Source organism: Rattus rattus, chromosome 2 (assembly GCF_011064425.1).
Source record: "Rattus rattus isolate New Zealand chromosome 2, Rrattus_CSIRO_v1, whole genome shotgun sequence".
Classification (NCBI taxonomy): domain Eukaryota; kingdom Metazoa; phylum Chordata; class Mammalia; order Rodentia; family Muridae; genus Rattus; species Rattus rattus.
Genome location: NC_046155.1, coordinates 155496983 through 155516909, shown reverse-complemented (window position 1 = coordinate 155516909; position 19927 = coordinate 155496983). Strand labels below are relative to the sequence as shown.

The 19927-nt window shown below is 49.6% G+C and overlaps 1 protein-coding gene across 1 annotated transcript; it reads left to right on the top strand.

Annotated features, from left to right (window-relative positions):
• Positions 1-15282: 15282 nt before the first annotated feature.
• Klk4 (kallikrein related peptidase 4) lies at positions 15283-19573 on the top strand. The gene is made up of 6 exons (XM_032893787.1): positions 15283-15346; positions 17381-17546; positions 17791-18041; positions 18129-18265; positions 18887-18888; positions 19423-19573. Exons 1-6 carry the CDS (start codon positions 15283-15285, stop codon positions 19571-19573), a joined length of 771 nt encoding a protein of 256 aa, XP_032749678.1.
• The last annotated feature ends 354 nt before the right edge of the window (positions 19574-19927 follow it).

Sequence of the window (19927 nt, the reverse complement as noted above, 5' to 3'; positions counted from 1 at the left end):
CTGGATGTCGGCGCCATCTTTGTTTTACCGAGCCGCTCCCTACAAAAGGACGTCTTGGTAAACCAGACACGGGAAAGAATGTTTTCCTGAAGCAGGCGCAGGTGAAAGGATGTTTTGGTATAGCACACACGTGAAAGGACGCTTGATGAGGGAGTAAAAATGTGACCCCACGGACAGTGGGAGACGAGCACTGAGCATTGGCTTGGTTTGCTACTCCTCGCTATTCTTCACTAACGACACGCATGGATTGATTCACCTGACATAGCCTTGTTGAGCTCAACTTCTGGCAATTCCACCACTGAGAGACATTTACCCAAGAACTGCTCATGAGGTCCCTGCTGCAGCTTGCAGCGCTCCTGTGGCCTTGCCTCAGGCCGGTTGGCATTCTGGCCTAGTGTCTGCCTGCTGAGACTGAAGCTGTCAGTTCATGTGTGGTGTCTGCCTGCCTAGAGGACTGGACTGCAGCTACTTAGCCTTATTTAGTGTCTGCTACAGGACTGAACTGCTGTCAAAGAGGATACAGCTCGCCCCCAAAGAACTATTGCTGAACAGTCCACTTCCCCCATACCCTAATAACTTTTCTCTTCCACTACCTCTGGTGCATGGTGGGCTAGAGGAGAGATTGAACACTTATTAAAAGTAGGTTGCAAAAACTTATGTCTACAACCTGCTCTTCAGGACTCAGCCAGGATCCCAGCTTTCTTGGGTCCCCCAAATATGCAGATGCCCCTGGACAGCAGGAAGCAGCCTAAAGAGCTCAGCACTCCCATTCCTACCTCAGCAGTAACCCCTTCCCATTTCCTTGTCTTTTATAACAAAAGGGAGTGATGTTAGTTCCAGTCTGCCCTCAGGAACTCCACGCCACCAGCCACATCATTACCAGTTGCCAAACGCAACACTCTTTAAAAGGTCGCCCTGCCACCACAGACTGCTCTCTTGTTCTCTCACTCTGTCTGTCCCTATCTCTCTATCTCTCATGTTCCCACTCCAAGACAGTCTTTCATTTACTTCTCAATAAATCTCTTGTGTGATATCTGTTGCTTGGGGTGATCTCTGCGTCATACGTTGGCCCTGACCGGCCAAGGGACTCCACTGCAAGAATCCTAACAGAATCTAAGTGACTTTGGACAATGACTGTACTCTCCCTTAGCCTCAGTTCCCCCTGTTGGTTGTCAAGATCACAATCATGGTGGTTTTCCCTGGTGGATGGGAAAATATACCAGTTAACCTGGGGAAGGCCTGAACACCATAACAGTGGATTCTTCATGGTTTTTATTAATATTCCCCACCCTTGGATAGGACATAGACTCAAACAGAGCTACCAGCATGATGTCAGGGTACACGTCAGGGTAACACACTAAGGGCTCTAAGTCAGTGTGCAACAAACATACCTGCTCATCTGTGTCTGTTGTTCTACTCAATATAGTCTGGTTGTGAGTCAGTCAGTATGTCTGTCCACAGATAGCTAGACTAAGAAAATGTGGCGCCCGTGTAAAATAGAAGACTCAGATGTGGCAAGAGAACAGCAGACTTATAGACAGACACTGAGGCCTGTTCAGATGGAAGATGGGATCTTTCTCCTGCATTTCTCTGGTGTGGCAGGGAGGGAACTCATGGTTTCCACCACAGGAAACTGAGCCAGCATTAAGTGCACTGTGGAGTCTCCTGGGCAACCAAGAGAAGGCCTAAGTTCTCTGACGTTAGCGTTAGGACAGGCTAGCATGGGCTAGCCTCAGGTACATGCCCCAAGGGCATTGGGAGATCATTTCTCAGTCAGGGACAATGGGGACAGAGAGGACGTTTTCTTGTCCTTTGTTGCCATCTTTGCTGTCTGCTAGGCAAGCTGGGCTTGGGTAGGGGATGGAAAATGGGGGTTGGGCGGAGAGATGAGCAGGGTGGTGTTGGCTGCATCGCTTTTGTCTTGGGTTTGGGTTTACTTCAGCTAAGACTTGGCAGTGAGCTTACTCTGCCCAGCAGGGGTCTGTTCATCAAAGCAGAAGGAAGGCTAGATACTGTAGGCTGCCAAGCTAGGTTTAAAGGGACTAGCCTATGACCTAACTATACATACATGCATACATACATACACACACATATATATGTGAGTTCATACTTAGCTAGATGAACAAAACTATGTTCTTTGTAGTGAAATGAACAGAATTAATGTGATGCAGAACAGGCTGGAGTCAGACTTGGACAGAGGGTTATCCCATGCTGTCTATCACCCAGAGAATCTAGAATGGATACATAAAATGTATCCATTATTATAGGTTAATGTATAATATATAATTATAAATGTCAATTTATAAATGTATCAATTATATATGCACAAGGGATATATAACACATGGAAGTTGATGGCCCTGAAGGTTAAATTTTGAAACCTTTTTAATAATTTTTTAATGCTTTACCCTCCCTCTTTGTCCACCACCAGCCAGAGGAAGTGGAAAAGAATGGTTATTCAGGTACAGGGAAAGTGGACCTGTTTAGAAATTGTTTTTTGAAATAAATCTCATCTGGGTTGTCAGGAAATCAGCAGTTCAGTTTACAGGATTCAGCAGCGGTAGCTTGATGTACTTGTAAATACTTTACAAATACACCAGCAGTCCAGTTCAGTAGTGTCATCAGGATAGCAAACACGAATCAGTAGCAGTGGCAGACCTAGCAGAAACAGCCAGGCCTTCACTCAATCAGCATAAGTCAACGAAGGGACCAGGATAAGCTTTGTGCCATGCCTCTCTCAACGAAGGGAAGATCCATGAAGATGTGAGACCGAGAAGTGTTGTAAAGCTAACTGTGTAAGCAAGCCCCCACCCCACCCATCACTGTCTGTTGAGTCCTATATGTGCTCCCCGCAAACAGCATGTGGCTTCTATGGGTCTTGCCTCACCATGGGTTTTGCTTCAGTCTCTAAGTCTGTCTTAGCAAAACTCCATGTGAGTCTGGATCAGCTGACATCACTCCGCCAAATGTCCAGAGTCCACCGAAGCTGCAAGAAGCCGCCAGAAGGTTTTGGGTGCTTTTTCCCCTCTATGGAGTCACAACAAAAGGAGCTCAACTACGAAGTGAAGGCAGACCAATACATGCATATCATTAATGAGGGATCCTTCATCCAATATCCTTTCATGAACTTACTTTAGCAAAACATCCTTTCACCTGTGTCTGCTTCAGGAAAAAAGCCCTTTCACATGTTTGCCCCGACAAAAACTCATCCAATACAAATGACTTTCCAAAGACACCGTAAGTTTCCACTTCAAGGCCCACTTGTGCAGAGGATGCATGCAGTAGGAAAGAAATAAGAGAGAGTCATCACCAGTATGGTGGTGCATACCCTTAGTCCCAGCACTCAGGAAGCAGGAGGATTTCCAGGACTTCAGGAATAACCTGGTCTGTGTAGCAAGTTCTAGGACAGCCAGAGATACATGATGAAACAAACTGTGGGGAGGGACCTGGAGAGGTGCTTCAGTGGTTAAGAGCCTGTACTCTGCCTGAGTACTTAAGTTTGGTTCCCAAAACCCATGTCAGGGGGGCTCACAACCATTTGTAACCCCAGCTGCAGGGATCAAATGCTCTCTTCTGGTTTCATGGGCTCCTGCAGGTATGTACATACACATGCACACATTGTCTTAGGGTTTCCATTACTGAGAAGAGACACCATGACCAAGTCAACTCTTGTAAGGGCAAGATTCAACTGGGGCTGGCTTACAGGTTCAGAGGTTCAGTCCATTATCATCATGGCAGCAAGCATGGCAGTGCCCAGGCAGATATATTGATGTAGAAGAAGCTGAGCGTCCTGCATTTTGATTGACTGCAGCCAGGAGGAGGGTCTCAAAGCCCCACCCACCCCACAGTGACACACTTCTTCCAACAAGGCCATACCTCCTAATAGTGCCACTCCCTGGGCCAAACATATTCAAACCACTGTGTATGTACGTGTGTGTGTGTGTGTGTGTGTGTGTGTGTGTGTGTGTGTGTGTGTGTACCTGTATGCATGCAAGTGTGGAGGCCAGAGGTTAACATCAAGGTGTCTTCCTCAACCACTCTCTGTTTACTGTTCCAGAGACAATAGGACTTGGAAGAATGGAGCCCATAAATGAGGTAGACTAAAGTCTCATGCAATGGTCAAGTTTATTCAGAGCATCAGACGGTTTATGCTCAGAGGGCTAAGCCAAGTCACATGAGTAAAGGGTACAGTCATAAGGGCAAGCTACATGTGGCAGACAAGCAGCACTCGGCCAAAACATGTTTTGTCATAGAGACACATAAACAAATAACAGTAGCCAGTTGTAACAAATAATCTGAAGTAAACTCACTCCCATCCACAGCACCTGGGAAGGGCATGAAAACACATTCCAAGAACAATTCTCTGTCTTGTGTTCTTGGAGTTTTCTCATAAGCACTCAGAATTCTCCTCACACAACTCCCTTCGTGGACCATGTTCTGACAGCACTCCACCTCAGCTTTTGAGGCAGGGTCTCTCCGTGAACCTGGAGCTTGTCCATTCAGGTAGGATGGTCGAGCACCAAACCCCTGGGAATACCTGCCTCGGCCTCCCTGGCACTGGGATTGCAGGATACACTGCTGAGCCCAGCGTTTGATGTGAGCACAGAGGGGCAGGTATGTCCTTAGCTCCTTGGCAACCACTTACCTTACTGAGTCATCTCCCCCAGTAAAAAATTATTTTAAAGCCTTTTCTGGACCTGGGCTTAGCTCATTTGGTAAAGTGTTTGCCTAGCGTGCATGAAGTCTTGGTTTTCATAACCAGAGCTGCGTAAACCAGGTGTGGTGGCACATGCTTGTCACCCTAGCATTTGTCAAGTGGAGGCAGAAGGATTAGGAATTTAAAGTCATCCTCAATGGCACAGCAGGGGGCCAGCCTGGGTGCCAAGAAACCCTTTCTCATAAAACAACAAATAAACAGAAAAAGGAAGGGAGGGGGAGGGAAAGATGAGGGGGTTGCTGAACGTTGTGAGGTGTCCATTCTGATGACAGTGGTCAGAGCAGGGTCCTTGCCTGCACAACAGATACACAAGGGTCAAAGACTAAGGACCTGCCAAAATGGAACTTCAAATCCCCCAGTAACGATAGCAGGGACTGAAGCTGTCCGCTGCTGTACTCTTGTGTGTACAAAGCATTGCCATGGGAACCTCACACAACACCCAGATACCATCATTGGCTCAAGGGAGCAAAGCCAAAACTGAGCCGCAAGCCCTCAGCTCCTGCTCCAGCTCACACTCAGCCCTTCCCTTGCTTTATGAGAGACATGAGGTTAGGACCTGGACACAAATGAGAAGATTCAAGCTGGAGTGAAAGTAGCCCATCTGGGTTCCAGGCCAGAGCAGGGTGCTGGGTTCCGGAGAAACTGGCCCCAAGGAACCTCCAGTTCATCTCCACCATCCCTGTGTGTCCGTCTAGCGCCACAAGGTGGCAGTGCAGCACAGTGGAAGCACACTGGGCAGAGAGCCAGAGAATTCCCATGTGGCTGCACCAAGGGTAGCCCAGCATCTCCAGCCTCCTTCTCCTAATCTCCATAGAAGAAGGAAGAATAGTTCCGGCCCCATGGGATTTGAGAAGATTAAATCAGATAACACAGATGAAGAACCCAGAGCAGTGCCTGTACAAAACAAGCATTGGCTGAGAGGAGGGATTGAGGGGGAGACGGTGATGGTGGTGGTGGTGATGCTGGTGGTGGTGGTGGTGGTGGTGGTGATGCTGGTGGTGGTGGTGGTGGTGGTGGTGATGCTGGTGGTGGTGGTGGTGGTGGTGGTGGTGGTAATCAGTCCATGTTTCTTTTACAGTCTCTATTGCTGTGATTAAACACCAAGACCATTGGCAATGTGGGAAGGAAAGGATTCATTTCATCTGAACCTCCACATCACAATCTATCATAAAAGGAATTCAGGACAAGAATTCAGGCAGGGCAAGGACCTGGTGGGCAGGAGCTGATGCAGAGGCCATGGAAGGGAAGCTTTCTCCGTGAGGTCTCACGTTCATTTCATACTGCAAATGTTATTAAAGTGTTACTGTTTATAAATGTTATTTAAATGTTACAATTTTAAAATGGCCCCCCAAAATCCTTAAAGATCCCAATCCTTAAAATATATCTTAAACTCATAAGAATATTAAAACAAATCGTCTGAACATTGTCCGTGAGTGAAGCTGTTTGAGGAGAATTCTGAGAGCCTCTAAGAAAACTCCAAGACAAGAGTCTTGCGACCTCTGTTCCTCCCACACAGGTTTATCTTAGGCTGTGCTTCCGTGCCTCACCCAGGGGTAGTGAGGAGTGGGTTTACTTCCGATCACCCATCACCTTAGTACCGTTGTCCATGTGATGTATCCAAGCACAGCTTCTCCTCTATGCAGCCTAACTCATGTGACCTTTGCTCCTCCGACTCGCTTAACCCTCAGAATACCCTCAAAGTAGAAATTGTCTGACTCTGAATAAAGTTGGCTGTTGCATGAGACCGTAGTCTGCCCCATTCTTAGGCTCCACCCTCCCAGCGTCACGCTGCCCGTCAAGAGCAGCCATGCGAATTCTATGATGCCAAGTAAGAGTCCTTATTCCGAAAGAGAAGAACCAAAAGCCACAACAAACAACAACCACACGGAAGCAACAATCTAACCCAGCAGAGAAAATACCAATCTCACAGCTCCAGTGAGCAGCACCTGAAACTAGGAATTCAATGCTCTGTGATCTGTGAGGGCTCAGCCTCAGGACAAATGGCTGAAGCACCTATTGAATATATCAGTGTAGACCTGGGTCCCTCAGTCCCTATCTGCTACAGGGTATGGCATACCCTGCCCTCTGTCCAGAACTCTCCAGCCCAGGAGCTAGGATTCCCTCAGAGGCTCTTCCCTGTATAATCCAGACATTTTGGTTACCCACTATTTTTTTTTAAACTTTTGCCATCTTGCATGCTGCACCCGGTTCCTCTCCCGTCTCTCTTTCCCCCCCTCTCCTCACATGACTTAGGGTCATGTCCCTGAACTCCCCCAGATGTCTCTGGTTGTGCTCTCTCTCCCTTTTATCTACAGTAACCCTCCTCCACCTCACCTAGGAGCAGTCAAGGTCTATTTCTTTTTCTTCATCCAGAATCCAAGAGCTTGTATAGCAATGTTCTCTGAAGAAGTCTAATGTCTCATAATTTAACTATGACATCCGAGGTTTATCACATTTAACCTCTAATATTATCTCAATTGATGCTATGTTAAGTAAAACCCCAAAAACCTGCTTACTGTATACACAAGCACATTCCTTCCAAAAAAGGCAAGACCTTCCAGCTACAGTCCTCCTTCCTGTCACTGGCCATGTGGCCTTACCTGGTGTTTATAACTACCTTCCTGTATTTACCCATTCCTCATTCCCTTGACCCCAGCAAACCCCTCACTAACCCCCTCAGCAGGTTCTGGTTCCTTTCCTGGTCGGTGACCCATATTTCCATTCCTGAAGGGTCTGGGTCATTTATCACACTACCTGGATTGGGGTCGTTGTAGTTTCTCACTGACCTAAATCGCAGGGCATTGTAACACCAAGAGATGCCCTGAAAGATCTCCTCTACTCTCCAGATACATTCTTTCTTATTTCCATAATGGAGAAGCAGCCTAGTCTCCCCCTGGTAGTCTAGATAGATTGCTTCTGCCTATACTGTCACACCTTTCTTAGACAATTGGCTCAAGAGCATCAGGACCTCAAAACAGCCAGGAGGAAATTGGTAACCTCCAACTCAGTGAGCTGCATGTTGTGTCCCCAGGCAGAAGCATCCCTTCTTCTGAAACCAAAATCTCTAAGCCTGCAGAGCATAAGGTTGTGAGAACGGGAAGGAAAAGTTTTCCCAGTCAGTCACTATCAGTGACAGTGAGAATCATTTCCATTTCCATATCTCGGTTCCTAGACCCATAAATCCTGGCTGTGGGAGAAACAGCACCAGATACTGGACAAGAACACAGCCTTCCGGAGAAGCTTGCCCCAGCCCTCCAGGGTACCGCCACCCGGGGGGTGTTTCAGCTGGGTCTTTAAATGGCCATTTCATTGCTCGACTAATCCAGCTGTTTCAGCATGGTATGGGACACGGTAAGACCAGAGGATTCCATGGGCATGAACCCGTTGCCGTGTTTCCTTAGCTGTGAAGCGAGTTCTCTGATCAGAAACAACGCTGCATGGAGTACCAGGAGAGTGGATAAGGCACGCTCCAAGTAAGTACCCGGATGTTCATTTTGACAGAGGCACTTATTTGTAGAAGAGGAAGCTAGAGAACTATTTATCCTCGCAGGGACAAAGGACCACTGTGGACGTAATCAATCTAGAAAGTAGTGCCACACTGAGGGCTCCAGTCAAGTCAAAGGAAGTTACATACTTTCTTATTCCAAGAGGGAAGAACCACGGCAGAGTCCCAACCAGATCAAAGCAGAATCTGAGTCCCTGTGAACTTTCAACAGTGAAGCTCAGGGTCCGCTTGCTGGGACTCCAATCCTCTAGGCTCCAAAGGGCTTGCCCCAGACTCACGGCAGAGGCCATGGAGGAACCAGCGCGTGCGCGCTCGCTGGCTCCTCCAGGCCTCGGTTTCAGCGCCTGCCTGCCTCCAGGTTCTAGCCCTAAACTGGATGAAATGTGACCTGAAAGTTGTAAGGTTAAATAAACCTTTTTCTCCCCGGGTAGCTTTTGGTCAAGGTCTTTATCACAACAATAGAACCCTAAGACAATGGAGATAGCATCTCCATTTTTAATTATTTTGTGGCTTTCTTCCCTCTGATCTCCTTTATCCTTTACTTGCCAAGTCTCTCTTTATCCGTCTCCACCCTCTCCCCGCCCCCCCCCTCCATTCTGCTGGGGTCTAAGGGGCTAGGCACGGAATGGAAACGTGGTAAAACTGTCACACACGCCTGGCCTCAGCACTCTGAAGATAGACAGAGCCACACTTGGAAGTGCGCGGACACATTGCTGACAGGTGTGTGGTCTTTACAAGAGCAGCTCAAAACCTCCTGGCCGTTTCCAGGCTGGTGTTCCCTTAAAACAACAGCAGAAACAGGATGGGAAAGAGCAGGCCAGATGTGTGCACAGGGAATGCGAGACCCCAGGGACCTGAGTTTACACAAACTCAGGGGAGACCAGGAGCAACATGAAGCCTGCTTGGGAGCTTCCTCCCCTTTATAAAGAATATAGAAACAGGGCTGAGAGGTGGCTCAGTGGTTAAGAGCACTGACTGCTCTTCCAGAGGTCCTGAATTTAATTCCCACCAACCACATGGTGGCTCACAACCATCTGTAATGGGATCTGGTGCCCTCTTCTGGTGTGTCTGAAGACAGCTACTGTGTACTCATATATGTTAGATAAATAAATAAATCTTTAAAATTATATATACCAGGGTTTCACCCTAAGAGAAGAACCATCTTTGATTATTGGCCAGTGGAGGTGTTAATCACGGTGATGGAGTCCACGTTCAGTAGTGAAGACAGCACTGAGCACTCCAGTTTCTCATGTTCACAGCGAAGTCAAAATGAAGACCCTGTGACTCCTCCAAGGGTGGCGCAGGTTTTCTTTCTGTTCAACTCTTTTCATTTCTTCCCTGTGGTTATCAGGATGCCTCCCAGGACCTTGTGCATACTAGGAAAGTACTAGGTAGGGGTACCTGAGACATGTCCCCAGCCCCTCACTGATAGATTCTAGGTAAGGGCTCTACCACCTATCCACACCCCCAGCCCTCCCTTTCCTTGTATTTTGATATAGCAGGCTCTCACTGCGACTTTAAGTGGAAGCAGCCTCAGTAGCCTACTGTTCTGGTGAGCGACTAGGGACAACCCAGGTCTGCTTGCCTGATGTGTGTGCTCCCAGCAGCAGTAGTGCTCCCTCTGAGCTGACTGTGGTGGTGCTTACCCATGCCCCTCTTTTCTCTCCCAATTCAGCCCTCAGCCCCCCACCCCAGCTGTTCTTCTCACTGTTGGGTTCCAGCTATGCCTGCTCCGGGCCAGACCCTCCCCACAAACTGTCAACCTCCTCCTCCAAACTCTCTCTTGTCCAAAATCTCCTCACTTTAGGGGATCCTGGAGATTGCCCCAACTCTGTCCTGGCTTCTCCTTGGTAGCCCTGTGGATTTTCCCACTGCCTCCCTCATCCTTTGTCCATACTTAGGACAGAAAACACTGGTCTCTATGGAAGGTGACAGGTCCTAAGACAGCTTTACCATTGAGTAAAGCAGGGACAGACGGCACCTGCCTATGCCCTTGAAGCTCGGTCTGCTTCAACCCTCAGCTGTTCTGAAGGTTTATCAGGAAAATGTAACAGGTCCCCACCCCCACCCCCGCCCCTACACTGCCTGGGCCCCTAGCAGGACTCAGCCAGGAAAGTCTGGGGTTCTAAAATAGAGGAGTCTCCTCAGTAAGCAGCCCAGCTCTCCTGCCTGCAACACAAGGACCTGTTTTTCCAGTTTTGCTAGGAGTAGGCTCTGCCTAGCACCCTACACCCCGAACCTTGGTGCCTCTGGTTTTCCCCTGTCCAGACTGCACCTCACCGTACATAAGATTAAGGGAGGATGCTCAGGTGAAAGATGTCCAGCCTGGGCTCCCCACATCCTGTGTCCCCACAGGAGCACGGCATCTGTCAAACACTGCAGCTGCAGTTTCCTGAGAGGCAATATAAGAGTGTGATCAGTACACACTATCTTAGGGCTTTACCACTGTGAACAGACACCATGACCAAGGTAACTCTAAGGACAACATTTAATTGGGGCTGGCTTACAGGTTCAGAGGTTCAGTCCATTACCATCATGGCAGGAAGTATCACAGCATCCAAGCCGACATGGTGCTGGAGAAGCTGAGAGCTCCACATCTTGATTGGAAGGCGGTTAGGAGAAGACTATCCTCCAGCAGCTGGGAGGAGGGTCCCAAAGCCCACCCCACACTGTGACACACTCCTTCCAACAAGGCCACACCTCCTAATAGTGTCACTCCCTGGACCAAGTGTATTCAAACCACCACACACTTTGCTCTCAAGCCAGAAGTCTCAAGTTCACTGCCACATTGCTCTGTAGCCGTGGGTCACAGTTTGATTTCTCTGTGTGTCTGTCTCCTATTTACAGAGTTGGCCATAATTCTGGGCTTCTCAGGGTCATGTTTATAAAGCAATTCCAACAACACATACAAAAGAGTAGATGGTCTAGAAACATTGGTCTCCCAATCTGTTTTTGGGTTGTTAATAATAACAACAATAATATTATTAATTAATCATTATAATATTGTTTGTAATAATAGTTATATTTTACATTTATTACTTTTAATAATATTATTTATAATGTATATATTTTATTATACATAATATAATATTGTATAATATGATGTTTATTATTTATAATGATGCTTTAATATTGTGTGTATATAATATAATAATACAATTCTATTATTATTTGTTATATTTTATTATTGTTATTATTATTAGTATTACTACTACTACTACTACTACTACTACTACTACTCTTCTACCCCCAGCTCCCACAACATCTGACTTTGGCCACCTTCTCTGTCCAGCTCCTTGTCTTGCTCTGTTCAACATCTAAATCCCTCCAGTTTCAGCCTTTATCTGACTTTCAGTATTCACTTGACTCTCTGTGTCTCGGTTTCCTTGTCTGTAAAACGAAGTCCACAGGCCTCTCCATTCCCCAAAACCATCAAAAGAGAAATGACAGGTTGTGTGTCTCTAAGTCCGTAGATCCAAAACACTTCAAAATCTAAATCTCTAGAACACCAAAATGACGCCTTCAACTGGTAAGTTCCATGCCGCAAAGCACATCAGGAAGAGTGTGCACAGCCGCTGCGAGGGTGCCTCAAACCTGCCTTCCTGGCACTGAGGGGGCTGGAGCAGGATCATCTGGAATCCAAGGCCACCCTGAACTACAGAGTGACTCTGCTTCAGAAACAGCTTAAGAGGGCCCAAGACAGCTCAGTGGGACAATGCACTTCACTTGAGAAGATCTGAATTCCATCCCTGGACCCACATGGTAGGTGAAGAGAACTGATTCTGCAAGCTGTCCTCTGACTTTGATAGTGTGTAGTAGCACACATAATCCACACCTACATACATACTTACATACATACATGCGTACTTACATAGGTACATGTATACGTATCAGACAAAAATAAATAAATGTGATGATTTCTAAAATACTTTATTTTTATTTTTAGTTAAATGGGGGTTGGGGGGGTGTGCACGTGAGTGTAGTGCCCAGGGAAGCCACAAGAGAGCGGCAGAGGCCCTGGAGCTGGAGTTACAGGCATTTGTGAGCCGCCCACTGGGAACCAGTCTGTGATTGTAACTGCTGAGCCATCTCTCCAGTCGCACTGACTTCTCCTGTATTTGAAAATGCTTGAGGATCAGGTTGAGGAGACGGCTCGGTGGGTAAAGTGCTTACCTTGCAAGCTTGAGACCCTGACTACCATCCCCAGAAAACAGATGAATAAATAAAAAAGGAAAAGCCAGGTATGGTCGTGCTTGTACTCCTGCACTAGAGAGGCAGAACCAGGATCCCTGGGACTCAGCCTCACAGAACCAGTGAGTTACAGGCCATGGAGAGACCATGTCTTAAAAGTATAAGAAAGATGGGTAACACCTGAGGGATGATGACTGAGGCTGACCTCTGGCTTTGCACATGTATCCTTACACACGTGCACCTGCACGTTCATGAAAACACACACACACACACACACACACACACACACACACACACGTGGGAGGGAGAAGAAAGAAAGAAAGAAAGGAAGGAAGGAAGGAAGGAAGGAAGGAAGGAAGGAAGAAAGAAAGAAAGAGTGAGTCACAGTTTCTTCTGCCCCAAGCACTCTGGGTAAAGAATCTGCCGATTCTATTATGTGCAAGCCCTGAAGGCGGAGACAGAAGCAGAGGTGTGCTCCCCAGATGGTAATTAATCCGAAAGTTAAGTAAATAATGGTAACCTATCGCTGTGTCTGTCACTGTTTCCCTGCCCCTCTCTCTCCCTGTCTGCCTCAGTGCTCCAGGTCCTATCTGTATCTCTATATGCATCTGTTTAACCCCTGCATAGTGAATGGACATCATCACCAAAACAAGACACAGGAATCTGTCCTCAAGACTCCCAGCCTGGGGGAAACGGATGTTAGGAGAATCCACACACAAACAGAAACATGCGTCAAGTCGTTCCGTGGTCTCTGAGAAATGTGTAAGGCGGTCTAGCAAGACAGAAAAGGGCCAACCTATGGCGTGACTCAAAAGTACAGCCCCTGCCCAGAATCCTCCAGTGATGGATAAGCACGAGGCCTTCGTGTGTCCCTCTGGGTCTGTGCTTCTGCTCTTCTCATCTCCAATCTCCAAGTCTCCATCTCTCTGAGCCTTCGCCTCCTTCAAGTTCCCTTGGTTCATGTCTGTCCCTCCTTGTCCCTGAAGTGGATAACTCCAACATGTGAGACCAGAAATGTCTCCACTGCCTATATCCATTCCCAAATAACTCTAGGTCACCCCCCACTGGACCAATGGGAGACAAGGAAGCACCACCCTTTGCTCTTTGCCTTACTGGCCTCCCTGTCGTCAGTACCGGCCTCGTCCATCACAGTTTGTACCTATGAGACGTGAACTCCAGGGTCTCCCACTGGACCCCAGCCTCTCCCACCAAATCCCAGAATCCCCCACTGGAACTCCAGCCTCTCCCACCGGACCTCAGAGTCTCCCTCTTGGACCCCAGCATCTCCCACTGGACCCCAGAATCTCTCACTGGAAGCCTAACCTCTCCCATTGGACTTCAGGGTCTCCCTCCTGGATCCCAGCATCTCCCTCTGGGCCATAGCATCCCCTACTTGAATCTCAGCATTTTCCCAGTCGAGATCCTCCCTCTAATCCTGATCTCTGTCACTCCTCACCAAGAGCAATTTTACAAAGTAAACAAAACTCATGTCACTTCCTCTACCACTGAACCTTGATATTTAAGCCATTTCTGAGGGCTGCCTTGTCTGCCTTACTTCCCATGAGAATGTCATCCACGGACACACACCAGGGTGTCTTCTGCTACAACCTCACTTGCCTGCTCCCCACTCTTCCACATAGGCATCTGGCTCAGACACTGCCAAATACCAATTATTTCTTGATTCCTCAGTTTTCTCGACTGCACATCTCCCCATGTTCACCGGGACAAGAGTGCCAGGAACATAAAGACATCCTTCTTCCTAGTCCCTGACTGATCTAGAGCTCCAGGCGTGAAAGCCACCAGTTGCTGTTGACTAAGGGGTGCCCTATCACACCCGAGTTCCTAGGAGCCTCTGCATCAGGACACCTCAGAGGGAAGATCTGTGTGCAGGACTATCTGAATTCAGGCTGAGCACTGGGTGATGCTTACCCTGATCCTACGTGTGGGGAAACAGAGGATCAAGAAATAGGTCAATAAGGTTTCCAAGGAAGTACGAGATCCCAGCAGGATTTGATGCTGGGGCAGTTTTCAGAGGATGCATGGGAAGGACACACAGAGGGAGACTACAGGAGTGAGGTAGGCGAAATTTCATTTAGTGAGTAAAAGGAGCCTGAGAGAAGGAATGAATGGAAAAACATGAGGGGGTACAAGGGAGGGGAAGAAAATGGGGCCAGAGAGACTGGGGTCTGGACACTGTTTCCTCCCTGTGCCCCAAACTCCACCTGGCATGAAGGCTGCCTGAAAGCTTTGAGCTAGAGTCTGCAGCACCTGACGTATGGAATGTGTCCCCTGGGGGGCAGGCCAGCCCCAGCTGAGGAAGCTTATAAGCCCCGTGGGGGCCCCTGTGGGTAGCAAATCAACTCAGCTCAGCTCAGCTCAGCTCAGCTCAGCTCAGCTCAGCTCAGCTCAGCTCAGCTCAGCTCAGCTCAGCTCAGCTCAGCTCAGCTCAGCTCAGCGGCAGAATCCGGAGCTCAGAGGGAGCTCAGAGGCAGCAGGTAAGAAGCTCTCTGCTCTTTCTCTCACTCTGTTTAGAAGCATCCCTGCCTTCCTCCCTGGACCTCTGGCTCTGGTCTCTGCCTCTCAAGCTGTCTCCAACCAGATAGATCTACCTCCAACCAGATAGACTGCCCTGTCAGGGTCTTTCGTCTGTCCTAGGTGAAGATCTATGCCTCCATTTCTCCACTGCCCACCCCTGTCCTTAGATGTTTCTTACTCCTCTTCCTCCTCCTTCTTTTGACGTCTTCCCCCATCCCTCTGTCTCTCTCTGCTCAGTCACATCCTACAAATGAAAAAGGCAAGGGAGAGATTATGGGGGGACCGAGAATAAGACTGCTCTCCAGATTCACTTGTCTTCATTTCCAGGAGCCAACATGATGGTCACTGCACGAACTCCCTGGGGCTGGTTCCTGGGGTACCTCATCCTTGAGGTCACAGGTATCTGTGTGTGTGTGTGTGTGTGTGTGTGTGTGTGTGTGTGTGTGATGGTGTGTGCCCGAGGGAACACTGTCACCCAACAGCATGACTCAGTGTCCTACTGCTTCTGACTGTCTGATGTAGCAGTATGGCAGTAGAATGTGACTGGTGTGTAGCCCTGGCTGTAAAGGGTGGCGGGTCATGAGAGTGTGCGACCGTTTGTGCCACTAAGGAGAAGATGGGATCTGTGCCCGGTTCCTGAGTGACTAAATGGCTCTTTCTATTAAACTCCCTTTGTACAGCAGGCTGTTCTCAAACTTTCAGAAGTAAGCCTGCCTCTGTCTTCGGAGTGCTAGAGTTGATACCCGGCCCACTTATTTATTTTTTAAGACTCTTACTTAGTCCAGGCTGGCTTGAATTCTCTAAGCAACCAAGAACAACCTTAAACTTCCCATCCTTCTGTCTCTACCTCCCAAGTGCTGGGGTTACAGGTGTGCACCACCGTGCCCAGTTTACGTGGTGCTGTGGTGCTGGGATTCAAACCCAAGGCTTTGCGTGTGCATGCTAAGCCAGTACTCTGCCGACCGAGCTCCCGGCCCCTCTGGGATAATGATGTTGTCTGGGTGAATGGGCTGTGGCTAGGCGCGCCTGTGAGGAGGTGCGTGGGAGCACAGCTGTACCACAAAAGCTGAACAGCTCCAGAAGTCATGACTGTGTGAGAGAGAGAAACGGTTCCTGGGTGCTGAAGACCAGCCTGAGAATCCAAGCTGACCTGCCCTCCTGACAAATGACCCTACATCCAATGTGCTGATCCTGGCTCCCAGACCTAAGGAGGCCCCTGGTGTTAACTCCTCCCAAGGGACCTGACCCCACCCCTCTGAGCCCGGACCCCACTCCTCTGAGCTCCGACTCCACCCCTTTGAGCCCTAACTCCACCTCCTCTGAGCCCTGATTCCACCCCCTCTGAACCCTGACTCCACCCCTCTGAGCCCTGACTCCACCCCCTCTGAACCATGACTCCACCCCTCTGAGCCCTGACTCCACCCCTCTGAGCCCTGATCCCACCCTGAAGTTCTCAGTACACTCCAGGCACCAGTTGCTTGGTGACTGGAGACTAGTCCCATGTCCTAGGTCCTGACTCACCATCCAGTCCTGACTCTGCCAGCCCCTTCATGGTAATTTTCCTCCCTCTGACCTTGACTTTTATGAACCTCAAAGCTTCATTCATACTCCCGTTCTCAGACTCTGCCTCTAAGAACCCTGGTCCAGCCTCTTTGCCTGTCCCCAGCCATTCCCACAACCCTGAAGTAAGACCTTGTCCCCAGAACAGTTTATGTGGTGAACCCTAACTCTTCTCAAGAGGCAGAAATCAAGGTCTTTACATTGACACCCTACTAGGGTGAGCCCTGCGTGCACCCAGTCCAGACTCTTCCCCTGACCACCCACCTTCAAAGCAATTTTCTTTCCCTTTTCCATGATACCTCCCTTGGGACCTGGGAAGCTTCACCCACATTTCTGCTTTCAAACCTTCCCTGGTCCAGCGCCTACATTCTGTCTCCAGCCCTGGCAACACCCATGAAGCCCTGACCAAGCCTCTGAACCAAATCTTACCTCCAGGGACAGCAAAGCTGTGTGTCCTGATCCTGTCTGCCTCCAGCAGTGGCCAAGCCCCTAAAACACTAATTTTATCCCCCAAACTCTTTACCAAATCCTTAACTTTGATATCCTACCCTTAGGAGCCCTAATCCTACCTCTTGAACTGGCTCCCTACCATGGCCTTGCCCTGAGGCTCTAACTGCTCCCCTTCACTTAGACTCTGCGGGGAGGAACTCTAATCCAGGACTTATAGTTTGCTTCCAGTCTCAACCTTCCCCCACCCCGCCCCGTGCGCACACGCCAACACACACACACCCACTGCAACCTCTGATTACATCCCTTCATCAAACATCACTCCCATAGTTCTGAGCTCTCATCCAGGACCCTGATCCCATCCCAGAAGCCTTGAAACGCCCCTGTTCCACACCCCATACCTCCCAATCCTGACTCCATCCCTAGGATCCTCCGCCTCAAGCATCAGCAGCCGGATCATACAAGGCCAGGATTGCCTCCCACACTCGCAACCCTGGCAGGCGGCACTGTTCTCAGAAGACAATGCTTTTTTCTGCTCGGGCGTTCTGGTGCATCCGCAGTGGGTGCTGTCAGCAGCACACTGCATACAGGAGTGAGTGGGGTGGTAACAGCAGGACGCTGAGAGGGAGGGAGCTCAATATCATACTCGGCCTGCAGAGGGCGCGCAAGTGGCCACAGTGTTGACTTGTGAGAGGAGCCCAAACCTAGAGGACCAGGACAGTCTAATAGGAGGGGGGTGAGGGAGGCAAAACAGGAGATCACTGTTGCTTTAGAGTAGAGGATGAGATGGGAGACACAGGTGCCACTGTATAGCTCACCTACTGGGTGATCCTCAGCTCCTACACCGTGGGACTGGGCCTGCACAACCTGGAAGGCTCCCAAGAGCCTGGCAGTCGGATGTTAGAGGCCCACCTCTCCATCCAGCACCCGAACTACAATGACCCTTCTTTTGCCAACGACCTCATGCTCATCAAGCTGAACGAATCAGTGATGGAGTCTAACACCATCAGGCGCATTCCTGTGGCTTCCCAGTGCCCCACTCCTGGGGATACCTGCCTAGTCTCTGGTTGGGGTCGACTAAAGAATGGTGAGCTGCTGGGTACAGGGTTGCCCTCTCTGAGAAGTTCCCCACCCAGCCAAAACGGACTGACTGTCACTCCATTGTATGCCCCAGGGAAACTGCCCAGCCTCCTGCAGTGTGTGAATCTCTCGGTAGCATCTGAGGAGACTTGCAGGCTGCTGTATGACCCCGTGTACCACCTCAGCATGTTCTGCGCCGGAGGAGGACCTGATCGAAAGGACACGTGCAATGTGAGACACCGGGAGGATGGAACAGAGATGAGGCAGGGAAGTACAAAAGACACACCCGAGACACACTGAGATGGACTGTGAGAAGTGGTGGGAGCCAGGTGTGGGGGTGCACTCCCTTAATCTTAGCAAGGTAGGCAGAGGCAGGTGATGACTGTGAGTTCAGGCCAGCCAGATATATAGTGAGACCCTGTCTCAAAATGACGAGGAGGAGAAAGAGAATGGGGGAAAGAGAGAAGGAGGAGAGAGGAGGATGGGAGGGAGGGAGAGGGAGAGGGGAGGGGAGGGGAGGGGAGGGAAGGGGAGGGAGGGAGGGGAGGAGAGGGGGAGAAGGAGAGAAGAGGAGAGGAGGAGGGAGGAGGGAGGGAGGGAGGGAGGAGGAGAGGAGAGGAGAGGAGAGGAGAGGAGAACAGGGAAGCAGAAGCACAGAGACCCAGAAGCCAATCATGGCGGTTCAAACCTATAATCGTAGCCACTCAGGAAGCTAAGAAATAAGATCCAGCCTGGACGACTTAGTGAGATTATGCCTCAAAATAAAATGTGAGAAGAGACTAGGAATATAGACCAATGCGAAACACCGGCCTAAACCCCGCCCCCACAGCGAGGGTCAGGGGCGTGGCTCAGGGGTAAAGTACCTCAGTAAATGCCCTGGGATCTGCTTCCAGTAGTACAAACAAACAAACAACACTGAATGGATCTAGGAAGAAACAGAAATAGCCATTCTAAACAAAAGAAAGGAACATAGACCTACACAGAACACAAAGACACAGAGGCAGATAAGCAAGCCCTGAAGGAGACAGAGGACAAGCAACAAGTCCCAAGAAAGCAGCCAGTTGTGTAGACACAGGGCTCCTGGTCATATGGCCTTAGGGCTCTGGCAAGAGTATTTGGCTGGTTTCCTTCTGCCTCTGTCTACAATGCTTAAGTGGAGTCTTTGAGACTTCAAATGTATCTTCTGCTCATGCTTTCCTAGATTCTGACTTCCTCTCCTTCCCCCCCCCCTCCCCTCTCCCCTCTCCCTCCTTCCTCTCCCTACCCTTCTCCCTCTCCCTCTTGCCCTCCCTCTCCCTCTCCTCTCCCCTCCTCTCCCCCTTCCCTTTCTCCCTCCCCCCCCTCCCTCTCTCCCCTCCCTCCCTCTCTCTCTCCTCCCTCTCCCTCAGGGGACTCTGGGGTCCCATAGTGTGCAACAGATCCCTACAAGGGCTCGTGTCTATGGGACAAGGAGAATGCGGGCAGCCTGGCATACCAAGTGTCTACACCAATCTCTGCAAGTTCACTAACTGGATCTGGACCACCATTCAGACAAGATAGCTATGGACTGACTACACTGTCCATATGACGCCTGCTGAGGGAACCTGAGACTCAGGATTGCTCCCAGCCCTTCTCCCTCAGATCTACAAGTTCAGGTCCCAGCCTCCTCCCTCAGACTCACAAGTCCAGACTCCAGTCTCCTCTCTCAGAACCAAGGATTCAGACCACAACACCCTCTTTCAGGCTCAGGGAACCATGCCACAACCTCCTCCTGGAACGCAGGAGTAGAACCCACCTGCACGTTCCTCTGTGTGCAGTGTCCTCTAGTAGCCCGGTGTAGACCCAGCCTTCCCTTTACACCATTAGGCTAGTCCCTCCCACTCCCCAAACACCTTGTGTCTCCTCAGGGAACCA